Here is a 12,999-nt window from a genome sequence, read left to right as displayed (position 1 = left end):
CGGGCAGATTGCGGCGCGTCGCCGATACAAGTGTTTGTGATTTAGATTACATCTGAACCAACCACTCCACTCCACGGCATCACAAGGCAGAGCGAAAGGATGAAGAAGAGGGAGGAACGTGTTCGGGGAATTAAATAAACTGTGAATTGTTGCGAGAGCGGAGTCGCTCCTCCAGTTGGCATTCACCTATGTGTGTTATTGTCAGGTCTGTTCCCCAGTCAAAGGATATTTCCTATTTAAATTACTCCTTGTTATAAACGGCCGTTTTGTATCAGTGGTACTACAAAGATTTGTTTTATGAAGCTACCGAGAAAAGCGCTGTGGATGCAGTTCGCAGCCTACAAATAAAATACAACAGCCAGCATGTATAAAAACTAAATGAAATTTATTTATATCTCTAGACGGAAGAAAGAATATGACGCATAAAACCAAAAACAAAGCACCAGCCTTTACCACATAAATATAATATTTCTAAGAGATATGATTCTTCCCCAACTCGCCCCCTGAAATGAACAGAAAATAAAAAGGTACAGAAATATAATCGTCCCATTTAACAGTCAATAGCATATCGCCCAGGTCTGGATGAATAATGCATGCCGACAGAGCAACACTGGATGAATCTGCAAACGAGGAGTAGCATGCACGTGAGTTCTTTATCGGGTTCACGGAAAGCAAGGGAGTGTAGCAGGAAGATTTGCAAGGAATCCGGGTGCTGAATTTCCCCATTGTCCCCTTAACGTCGCTGTTATCATGATGAAAGCAGTGCGAAACCGCTGACTGCTCATTTCCTTGCAATCTTCCTTCGTTGGATCCTTTGAGACTCAGTTACAGTAAACGATAAACTAGGAAGCTTCGCCAAAGATCCGTCACTGCCCTCTCACCCCCCTTATGTTCATCGCATACACTGCTTAATAAAGTCAAGGTAACGTTGTGAGATTTCATTACAACGTCGAGCAAAAAAAAACAATGAACATATCCAACGAAACAAATCGAGGTTCTTTAAAAGACATCAGGCATTATTACATCACGACACTTTTGCACACTCTTGTGATTATGGGCACAAGGATTACATAAGGACGGGTATAAAGGCATCAACTCCACTTCAATGGTTGCAAGCAATTATCCGAATCTTTAAACACATAGAACACTTGGTTTTGTTCGCACAAGAACTAATATTACAAAAAAACTTCGATTCTATATAAAACCCCCAAAAAGAAAAGCGCAGAGAAGCGAGTAAATCATTAATCTCAAAACTACATCTGTTGCGAAGTATCTTTTGCTTTTACTTGAGGTAACTATATTGAAAACTGTTTTATTGGATATAGCAATGGAATCTGCAATCTGTTTCGACAACCAACCTACTCGTTATTTGTGCCATTTTAGTATGCAAAACAGTGCTCTTGTTTTGCGGCTCTTTGTTAAAGCTGGGCTTTTTATGAAGACCTAATCTCTGCTATGTTTATAGAGTGTAACGTTTATAGGCAGACATAGGCGGGTGTGTGAGGCTGTTAAAACAGTCTAAGCACTTTAAACGAATGTGCATATTTATACCACTGTACCCACCATCCGTTACACCGGTCACTCGGTAAACAGCTTCTTATGGAAGGGTATCGGACGTTTAACACCAGAAGTGGGTTGCACGATATAGACCTTCCGCATCGCAACCCACCGCGTCGCTGAGGCGTTTGCGTCCGTCCAACCATTGAACTCGGTCTGAACGTGCAAAACTGGGATGAAAATAATTCTAATTTGTTTAAAGCACAGGTCGAGGTTGGCTTCGTTAATGTTTGGATAAAATAGCTGAAAGTGCACAACATTTGGGGAAGGGCGGGTGGTCTAACCGTGTCCTGCGGAAAATACAGAACCGCTCTCGGGTTCTCAGACAATTTCCCACACTTTTCGTTCGCTAAATTGCGTTATTTTCACTGTTTTGTTTTTTGCAAGCCATTTGTGCAAACGTGTTCTTCCTATTCATGGCAATAAATGTTAATATAGTTCATGATCTAATTTGTTAAGTTTCGGTAATGTTATATTGTTTTTCAGAATCTGAGACCCTTGCCAAGAATATGGTTATACTGTCGACTTACTGGCAGTATCGTTGCTTTTGATTATTTTAAGACAAACATCCTTTATTCCGTTTTCCTACACTTCCAAAATGCTTCATTGGTTTTAAATCGGGTTCCCGCTTCGCGGGGGGGGGGGGGGGGTTAGAACTTTATTTTCATTTCTGACACTACGATTTTGATGTGAAACGTGGCACCCTGATTCTACTACAACCGAAACGTGCCCTGCCTGAAACCATGGTCGCATACTGCAGGCGGGATGTTAATTAAATACCAGCTGACTCGGCGTGACTCTATTCCAAACTGAGGAAAGATCACATTTTCACACTGTGGCTGTTTTAGCTGTGATCTCACAGAGCTGCTCCCTCCCATCCAGCTCCAGAACCCAAGGCACAAGCAGTCACATTCAGAGCTTGGCGGCTTGTCCACCTCCCGGCAGGACAACTCCATAAATAGTTCATCTCACACTGCACGGATCCGCTGCAGATAAAATCGCCACAGATGCTTCAATGCACGTTGTGTTTTGCGGATGAGGTTATACAAAACAAAAGAAAAATGCCTTTTGTTGGATTAAAACTCAGGTCAATTCACATTTAGCAGCGATGATTTATGAATTTATCTCGTGGGAATCAGTTTTAATTTGCATCTCTCTTTCTAGATCCCTCCCATCCCTGTTTCTGCTCAACTGCACGCACCTGAAGTTGTCCATCAACCTTCTCCCCGCCGCAGTCGCCTAGGTAACGCAGCCTCCTGCAGAACTAACCATGAAACATTCATTACTAAATCATTTTCTGATCTCCATGAATACCCGCGCCTTAGTCGCACTGCCAGCAACAGAAACTCGCTCCTCCTCGTTTTCCACTATTAATATTTCCAAAATTTGATAACCGTCCAGCACTAGTTAACTGGTCCTGCAATGGCACGAGCTTTGATCCAGTGTAATGTGCAGTGCACACACACAAAAAGGCTGTTTAAGTGCCTGCTTCATCCCTGCTGACTTGGGGACGTGTAACCATTGATCAGCCAGTTCCATGATTACAAGTCTACCAAAGCACATTGGAAAGCCCCCCCTCCCCACCGCCGCCTCCCTGCAATGAAGCTCACTAAAATAGCCTGCGCTCGAGGGCGGGTTCTCGCCCTCCCTCTCTTGCGGCGAGGCTGTGTGAGTGTGATCTGCGCAGGGGAGGGGTTCTCCCTCTCTCACTGCCTTGCCGCATTCACGACCCAATGTACTTCCCCCGGGGCGACCTTCATTCATATCAGCCCCCTCTGGAGCCTGGTGACGCTGGAGGGCCGGAAAAAAAAACTGTCAAGGGTCTGACACTCACCGGGACTGCAAGAAGCAAAAGACAATTTGCAAAGTCAAAATTTTGAACTTGAAACTGAATTCCCAATTCCACAGTTCAGAACTGGAGCTTCGTCCAGTCTCTGACGCTGCGGAGTTAACAGCCCCATTCCGTTGTTAAATCTGTATTACGCCAGGGATCTGCTCAACTGATAAATACACCTGTTAAAATTATTGACCTTATATGAAATTATCTTAGAGGGTACCTGGTGTCCCAAGACCATGTTTTACCAGATCTCGATGCAATGAGTTACAGGGCCATTTGGTAGAATTTATAGCTCTATATCATAAAAACCATGATTTAATATTTCATCTCCATTTAATCACATTCGCTTTTGCTGTGGTTAGAGCTGAATATTAAAAAAAAGATTGCTTCCAAGGAGATTAATTCAGGCCTATGTCTAAAATAGTTTCGTGTTTTACCCGGACTGCTAAATGCGTAGGGGTCTCGCCTTCAGACTGGGGAATGTCTTGAAACGTTTCTGGAGGACCTGTTTATAATCCCTCTTTGGGGGAAACCTCATGGGGACAGACAACAAATAATCCAGATCACGTTATACTGGTTAGTCTGATTTTATATCCTGTTTTATTACATTCGAATCAAAAGAATATTATAAAACCTGCTTAGTTTCTTGATTTAGCGAATTTACAATACTCTGATATAGATGTTAATTCAAGTCATTGATTTGGGTTAATATGTCTATCAGAATATTTTAAATTCTTTTTGCAGAATAATCTGGACGGAATTTTTCCTATCTACACTAATCAGTCTTGACCGGATTCCTTGCAAGGAGTTGAATGCGACTCCTGGAAGCCTTGTTTTTGTTGGCTTGAAAGCCACTTCGATACAGTCCCGGGTTACGATTTAACAACTCACCGAATAATTCTGAAAACTAAATGCAGGCCTAGAACATAAAATTGTTTCTAAACCGGGTCTGGAGGAAGAGTTGAAGGTGGCTTGGCGTCTACCTGAAGGCGAGCGGTCAGTCGGGGATGAGAGACTGCAGAGGATGTACTTAGGGGAAAGCACACCAGGTTACCGCCCATACTAATGCTCAAGGAACTAGTGGAAAATTTACATCGCCATCACAGTACATTTACAACGCCAACTTCAGCGGAGAAATCTTCACAATCTAGTGTTCTATTCAAAGTACGCTGGAGGGCCAGGGAGAGCCGAGTTCCTGCCTCCGTTACCGAGAGCATCTTCAAACATCCGTTGCCCTTTCTCCCTCCATATCAAATCTAAACTATTTATCAGATGTTCTGGGTCTATCCTGTCCCTACTAATGACCCCTGTCTCCCTCTTCTCCCCACTCCTACCTCTTTCTCCATCTCTTTTAGACTAAAAACACCGGATAACGGGCAACATTACGCCCACTCATATCGATTACAACCTCGCTACTGCCTGAATATCCTGTCTTATTAATTATGGAACAATCCGTCTGTTACTAAAAGCATGAGCAGCAGAGGCTGGGATATGGATATTTTAAATCATAATTTTAATACAAATCGTACGACAGCAGTATAACCATATTCTTTCAGGATATTAACATATTAGACCGATTAATATTGTTCCCTCTAATACTCGCTCAAACAACAAGTGACACTGCCATTTCAAACACACAAACTCATATATTTTATTTATTTCTGGATATGTAGCTCTAGTTATTTTTTGCCGGTTTGCGAGTATTTTTTGTTAATCTCTAAAATAATGATTGGTTCTCATATCGTTTCGTTTGAGATACATTGAAGACCTTTTGTGATCTATTCTGCTACGCGACATCCAAAAATAAGTCAGCATATATATTTATTATTTATAGATATATATTTAAAATAAAGAAACTAAAAAGGCTGATGAAGATGGCAATATATCTTTACAATACGAAACAAATCTCCGAAGAGGAATGGCATTTAAACCGTGACCGTCATTCGGAGATTCCTGGGACGTGATCACCATAGTTGTGCTGCGAAGAATATAAGGATTGTGCAATGGTTGAAGCTGTTGACTTGAATTCGCATGGGGTGGTGGCAGTAGAACAGAACGAATTGGCAGATTAATCGCACAAAAGAGTGAACTGCTTTTTGCTTTTCTTTCTCTCTCTCGTCCTCGCTCTCTCCTCCTGCGAATGACCCACGATCTATAGCGATGGCCCGAGGCCGTTCCTGAGTTTGATCCGAACTTTTGGGTTCTGGTTTGCATCTTTTTTTTATTATTCAGGTGATCTCTGCGAGTTTTACCGCCGATCGCTTCTCGGTAACATTTTGGCAAATAACACGAAGCCGCCTTTGTGTAAATCAAAACAAAAAGATAGGAGATATTTCCAGTCCTTGTAAATATCTTTTGAAGGTCCAGTGGTTCTGAAATGATTGCAAATCCACACTGTGTGTGTGTGTGTGTGTGTGTTTAAACGCCTGTCTGTCTTCCTAGAGTGTAATCCAGGTCAGTAAGGCGGACAATGTTAAAACGACAAAGGTAAAACACTGGGGAGTTATTGTGTTTGCGGAGTTATTCCTTTCACACAGATCAAACAAACTGCCTTCGAAATCCAGGTTTTTGGAATCTTCTTTGAGTTTTTCCCAAACATCCGTCGCTCCATCTTGACAGTCCGCCAGCGCGGTTGTCGCACATGCATGGAAATCGTTCCAGTATCTACAGTGGGGGAATGAATTCACAAATAAAACACTCAGACAATGGAAGCATCTCGGGCCAAAGCAATAACAGGACCAATCCTACAGCTCGCAAAGCAAGATCTGTCTTATTCAAGTGCCCAATAATTTGTTCCTCCATTCTTCCCGCTTCCTCAATTCCAAGTTGCTTTCGTTGCCAGCGAAGCATTAGTGTGAGATGGCTTACATTTGTTACTTGTCCTAGGAGGGGTTATTGAATCGGATAAATATTCTCAATTGTGTATTGTCTTGAACAAATCCAGGCGCTGTGGCTGCTGACAACCCAACTTGCCGCTCTCTCTAACAGAGTATGGCTGTCTGGTGCTTTAGGGCTGTTTAATATATAAAATGATCTATCTTTGGGAAAATCTGCTACCCTAGACACACACACACACACACACACACAGACGCAATTCTATCAAGTGTTACATACATTGCTCATTAACAGACTCGATTGCTCATCCTATAGCGATTGTTTCTTTAAACTTAAATGTATAAAATAAACGTGGTGTTTTAAAATACACAATAGTATGGCAACCCATATGGCATCATTTAGAATGTTTGCTACGACGGTACTCCCAGTAACACATTACACTGGTGACAGAAACTCAAGGTTTGTGCATTTCGAATAAATAATGAGACAGTGAAGCGCCAGGGCTGGTAGTACTTCTCTAACATTTCTGGCGTAATTGTCCCTGAGGGTAACCGAATCATTTCTGATCTCTCTCTCTCTCTCTCTTCCCCCTCGCTCTCTCTCGGAAGCATAAATCAGGATAGCAAATGAGGACCAGGATATCGAATATAAAAAACACATTTCAATTGGAATCCGGTGTTACAAGGTTATTCGAATTTTTGTCGCAGTAAATACAGCGGGCAGGGTGGATGTATGCGTCCGATCTATACTTCTGGCGGCTATTACTAGACTATTCTAGAGACCATTACACAGGGGCGTACACAGGCGAAGCCGAACGCAATTTTACTTTTGCCTTTTTGTAGTAGTATTGAGCCACTTCGGTTCCTATCCGAAGCTTTCTAATTAATCCAACTACAAGGTGTTAACACAATCTCCACCTACGCTCAGCCCTTATTAATTACAGTAACCGATAGGTATTTAAAATGAACAGAAGAGGCTGAATTTTCAACCAAAACAGGTTGCTGATGAGAGTTAATTTAACACCCAGTCATGATCCTGTCATGGAACACGATAGTAACGAATTAATCAATAAGAAGGGATATAACAGCTGCAATTTTGTAAAAGATTAAACAGATAAGGCAGCATTTTCAAATAAGCGTTACGCAGCCCTTCATTGCGCTCAACATTTACTCGTCATGTGATAAGTTAAAGCCTATAATACACACCATGTACAGAGGCGTATTTGCATGCATGTGACTTGCATACAAGTGTAGAATCAGCATAAACACAAAATGGATAATAATATCGATGGAAGCACAGGAAAAGAAACGGTGGAACATTTCCACGTAAAGTGGGAGGCATGAGAAATAAATTAAATCTGAATTTGTGCCTGTATAGCCGTATTCGTGTTACATTTAGAGCGACGTGGTTTGTTGGGGAGAATTGCATAATAGCTATTATAGACGTGGGGTTATTTATAGAGTTATGGGCTCAAGTTCCACTTCAAAGACTTAACCGTACAATTGATGCTAACGTCTCAGTACAGTACGGAGTGACTGCTACATTGTAGGAGGCGACACATTTGGGATGAGACATTAGGCTGAGCCCTGCGTACACTCTCACGTGGACCTAAAATATCAACAGTACTATTTCCAAGAACAGCGGTTTACAACGGTACCCCGGAATATCCTCTTCAGAATCACATGAAACATAGTATTTGACCATTGTCCTACAGCTGTTTGTGGGAGCTTGCCATGCACAAATTGGCGGCCACCTTCATTACATTGCAACAGTGACTAACTTCAAAACTCTGGATGTGAAGCGCAGGGATCGTCCTGGAAGGGACGCGAATGATCCCATAGAAATTCAAACCTTTCTATTGGATGGGGGTGGAAGTGTTCGAATAGAGCAGTGCTGTTTAGAAGTGTGCACGCTGGTGTGCCAAAACTATTTGTTGCAGGCACCAACCTGTACATCAAGTGTGCAGATGTTGAGAGGGGGCAAGTGTAGTGTGGGTGCTTGAGAATGTATGGGTGGGTGTTAGAATCATGCAGGGGCGGGGCTTAGAGAGATAGGGGCCCAACGCAGGAAAGTGGGACTAAATGGGTGGGTACCATGAACTCGTTGGGCCGAAGGGCCTGCATCCATGTTGTATTGCTCTATGACTCTGTGACATATGGGAGTGACTGAGCGTGGGTGCACACTCATCATTTCGGCTTGAGTGCGAGTGTGCACGGGGGGGGGGGGGTGGGCGGTGAGTCTAAGTATATGGAGTTCTATACTTACGAGCAGATGGTTTTAACATTCTGCTTGTCGTCCGCGCCTTGCTGGTAATTGGCCACGTTGTCTCCGAGTTTCAACAGACAGTCGGAGAACCCTTTAAAAACTGCATCGCACTTCCCCGCCGCTCGCACACTACGGAAGAGATAGGCTGGGAAGAAACGGGGATCGGATCAGTGAGAATAAACCAAGTCAAGCCTGTGTTCCTCCACACACACATCGACCAATGAGTGTCAAACTAAACAATTGATGCCTTCATCTTCGACGCTGTAATGTCATATACTTTATATGTATACATTATGTACGTAATAAGGGTCTTAAAAAAATAACCCCCGGTGTCCCGTTCACCACTTTTCCCTCCCTCTCACACTCTGATAGACATTTCTGGGAGCGCCTCCAATCTTTTGAGAAAAGCTCATCCCACGGGATTTAATTTTAAAATATCCCTCCCGTGGACCTGCGGAGGTTTTACAAAGCGGGGGCGGCGGCTTTAGGAAGACTATCCCTTCTCCTGGATTTATTAAAAGTCTGTTTCCAACATGTCACTTCACTGGATGGACCGAGTGTTCACGGCTCCAGTCTGCCCGCATCTCCTGGGTGGTACCAGTCAGGCGCCCCATCACCTAAACACTCTTACAAATCTGAAAGGATGTCTTCTGGCCAAATTGTTACAATGTGTGGAGGTTGCTGGGGTCCTTGCATTCTCCAACCTTCAGTGGGAGAGCTTATTCTAGCTAATTCACGCTGTCTTTGTTTTAATTGCCCACTGCTGCTTATTCGTCCCTTCTTGCACTGTTGCACAGATCACACTCAATTGATTTTGTTTTAACATTCAATTTAGATTTACGGGTGAGTGCCCTGGTTTGCCAGCGGAACCGTGTACATGTTGTTATAGATCCCTATCAATCAAGCCCTAAATGGTCGGAATTGGAATATTTTGGGCTAATTGATCACTCCATGGTTCCTGAGCAAGTGCGCCATACTGACAGGAGGGAGCCGAACATAGTAAACCAGTGCCATATGGTGCGGCTAATATCCAGCTTAGTTGAGCTGAGCCCATGAGTGTCGCAGGGGCTGGCGGCTGCCGGAGATACTCGGCGAGGTTGGATGTACATAGAACGCGTGCTCTTCTCACTCGCCCTCAGTCCCTGCCCTGAAAAGCCAGGACATTCTGAAGATGTGTCTTAACGCCTATCACTAATTACTGCCTGGACTTCTTAATTACATTTAAACGATTTTTAACACAATTTAAATTATGTGTGGTCAGATTAAAAAAGCAATAGACAATATTAACGAAAATTAACCATCCTAAAATTTTCGGGAATAAATTTATCAGTAACGGGATCCCATCTATAATTCACTGAGCGCCTAAGGCTGGTTATATCATTTCGTACATTAAAAATAATTAAGATTATATTTGAATTAATAATGTATGAATACAGAGCTTATCATTGGGGCGATAAAAGGTTGAGATGATTATCAGCCACCTTCCCCGGAAATATTGAAACGCCAGACCCGAAAGAAATACACCTAAGCGACTGCAACCTCATTCCGGAACCCCGAGGTGCTCTAACAGAGTATAAAAAAGCATTTTTATCACATTGGTATTTACAAATGGAAAAAATTCTTACTAACTCACGGCACACAATTCGTTAATTCAGATTTCCAATTCTCTGCCATTAAATGTAATTTCAATCTCTCACTAAAAATAAAGACCCTCTTCTAATTTTCAGCACATTTTCAGCACTGGTTATTGTTGTACCTGACTCGAATCATCGTTTTAACCCAAAGTCAAAGCTCCTTTTTAAACTTGAATATTACACATCATTCCCGAAACCATTACGGAATTATTTGAAAAAGCCAATCGTTGTCTCGTTAATGAATTTTTCATGTGCTCATGACTGCAATATCCCACTCTTTGTTATCTATATCATTATGTTGAAGCGTTAGTTAATTTGATTGTATTTTAATATTTGGTTATGGGACGTCTAAGTTGGACAACAAACGCTCAATTATTTGTTGAATCCTTGCTATTTTGGACTATACACGGGAAAGGGTTTTATTTCTCTAATAACACGCATAACATACATCACCCAGAGGTGGAATATATCTAAGGCTGGGAGACGGGGATTGTGCCTGCTTATTCCGAGAAGCGAGGTTCGGCGGAAGTTAGGAACCAACTGTCGAAATTTCCCTTAGCAATTCCTCCAGGGCTTCGGAACTGCAGAGTTACTCTTTTAGCAATGTCCATTCTCCCGACTCATTCTTATCGCTACATCTACACCCGTCTGTCGGGTAAGCTCGCCCAGACCCAGAAGGACAGCTCAACAGATTTCAATTTCGGTCCACGCCCGGTTCTCGGAATCGGAAACAAGATCGCTTTATCGCCAACAGATTTTTCGTCCTTCGGAAAGAACAAACTATAACGAATAAAACCAGCTCTTTGGACCAGATTTGGTACGGGGAGGGGGAAGTGAAGTGGGTTTAAAGACTAAAGCACCTCTCCAGATTTCGAACGAAATACTTTCATTCGAAGCAAGAAACACATCGCCCGCCCGTTGTATCTCCGCGCCGGGCTGGCTGTGGCTGGTCAGCTCACACCGGCAACCGACTGAAGGGCGCATCTGATGCAGGGATATGAATGAATCATTCACTCACCGAGCTGTACGCCAAGAATAAGCACAAGGTACACTCCGTTTAACGTAAGTCCCATCCTACGTTTAGTAAAACCATTGGAGACTGGAAGCTTTCAAATGGTTATCTGTGAATATGTGAGCAAAGGCCGGACATTGCAGAGTGCCAACAAGTTGGTGCCCGCAGTAATGGCAGCACAGAGCTGGAGTGGAGAGGCTCACTGTGGCGTCTGAAGAGGGGGAGGGGTGCTCGAACAGCCTCGCAGGCCACGCACAGTCCTGACGTATGGGTTACAATTACTGAATCCTAGCAGGGTAGAGAAAAGACGCGCCATTTATAGTCATCAGAGCCAGTGCAAGATTCAGATCTCCGTGCTAATGAGCAGAATGCATACTCCCAGCGCCCGCCCTCACACTCCCAGGAGAGAGGCCAACGGGGATTTTGACCCTCTGCAGTTGAACCTGCTACTCAATGGGCTGAAGATCATTGGAGGCGCTTGGTGAAACAGGAAGGCGAAAGAGAGGGGTGCGTGCTGGTGGGATTGACTTCATTCCCTGCAATAGCTGGGGAGAACGGATCTGTAGTTAATGGGCGAGCGGTTGTTTGCGATGGTGTGATGTGTTCCCGAGTGAACGGTCGCCATCACCTCTTCCTACACCACTCCCTCCCCCTCCCCCTCCCCCTCCCCCCAACCTTCTCCCGAATTCTGGTCTGCTCAAAGCCTCGCCCTTCCAAAAAGTCTAACCTTTCGTTAAAATAAATTCTTGGTGAATAAAAAAAATGTTTTCTTTATGACTTTGGGGTCAGCGCCCGCGCTTTACTGGACCACTTTTATTACACACGGGGTAGGCTGAATTTTATTGAAGGACGTTACATTTCTCCAGTAACTGGACACCCCTTCCTAATCTATGCAACGAAGAGAGACCGTGTGCCTGGCTTCCTTTGGGAGACATAAATGCAGGAGGACCTGGAATTAATTCACAAAACATGTTAAATTGGCTTGTAAAATGCACTTTCATTGTTGTGTGCGCGGACGGGATAAATCTGATCCGGCGGGTAGGAGATATTAAATGGAAACCACCCATCCGCCCCAGTCCTGGCGCCGTCACCCAGTGCTGGACCACGGTAGAACAGTGGTAGAGCAGTCACGGGCTGGGCCCCTGTAAAAATCAAACGGAGCTCTCAATAGATGCTCTGTGGATAAGCGCTGAGGACTGAGCAATGGGCTTGCGTTTGAAGCCTTGGTAAATTATTCATTTCTCGGTGGTACTACTGGGGAATGGATGACGCCAGTCTGTGTTGTGTGTTCAAAGTGGAGTCTCTCTCCGGCCTGACGTCAATTGGATTCTCTCCGCGAATATTGCCCTGACAAAGTGTTGGACGGAATTAATCAGAGAAGGGAGGCCGTCCACTCGACCTCTGAAGGAGCCCGCCCTCGCACTTCACATAGCACCGACGGGACATGTCTCATTCAAGGACTGCCCGCCCCTGCACTCAATCCTGCCTGTTCTTTCATCCCCTTGACTTCAGAGGTCCCGGGACAATCCATGCACAATCCCCAAACAACGGTCCTAAAACTGTAACCTCACACATCACGTGGATTCAGCCCTACAACTCATTCACAAATCCAGGAGATTGTTCTTTTCAATAACAGGATTAGTTTTGTGAGCCTTTGAAACTAAATTATTAAATTTATAGTTTGCTGTCAATGAACATTCAGAGAGTAGCCCAAAGACACAAGGTAAGAGTTGACGTGGGTAAAGGGTGCGTCCGGATAAAACCGGACATTGACAGTATATAGAACACAGGTGGTGTTGTGGTCACCCCTATTCAAACTATCATATCGACCTGAATAATCCCTGCAAACCATTGTTAGC

At 43.8% G+C, this 12,999-nt stretch overlaps 1 protein-coding gene across 1 annotated transcript; it reads right to left on the bottom strand.

The window, feature by feature from the left end:
* Positions 1-419: 419 nt before the first annotated feature.
* Positions 420-11,894, bottom strand: nrn1a (neuritin 1a). Its single transcript, XM_052017035.1, has 3 exons — positions 11,147-11,894; positions 8,495-8,639; positions 420-6,058 (listed from the first exon to the last, which is right to left on the bottom strand). Exons 1-3 carry the CDS (start codon positions 11,199-11,201, stop codon positions 5,833-5,835), a joined length of 426 nt encoding a protein of 141 aa, XP_051872995.1. The 5' UTR covers positions 11,202-11,894; the 3' UTR covers positions 420-5,832.
* Positions 11,895-12,999: the final 1,105 nt, after the last annotated feature.

The sequence above is a fragment of the Pristis pectinata genome, chromosome 5 (genome assembly GCF_009764475.1).
Source record: "Pristis pectinata isolate sPriPec2 chromosome 5, sPriPec2.1.pri, whole genome shotgun sequence".
In the NCBI taxonomy this organism is placed as follows: domain Eukaryota; kingdom Metazoa; phylum Chordata; class Chondrichthyes; order Rhinopristiformes; family Pristidae; genus Pristis; species Pristis pectinata.
The sequence above is the reverse complement of the archived record's forward strand: the minus strand, read 5'-3'. Positions and strand labels throughout refer to the sequence as shown.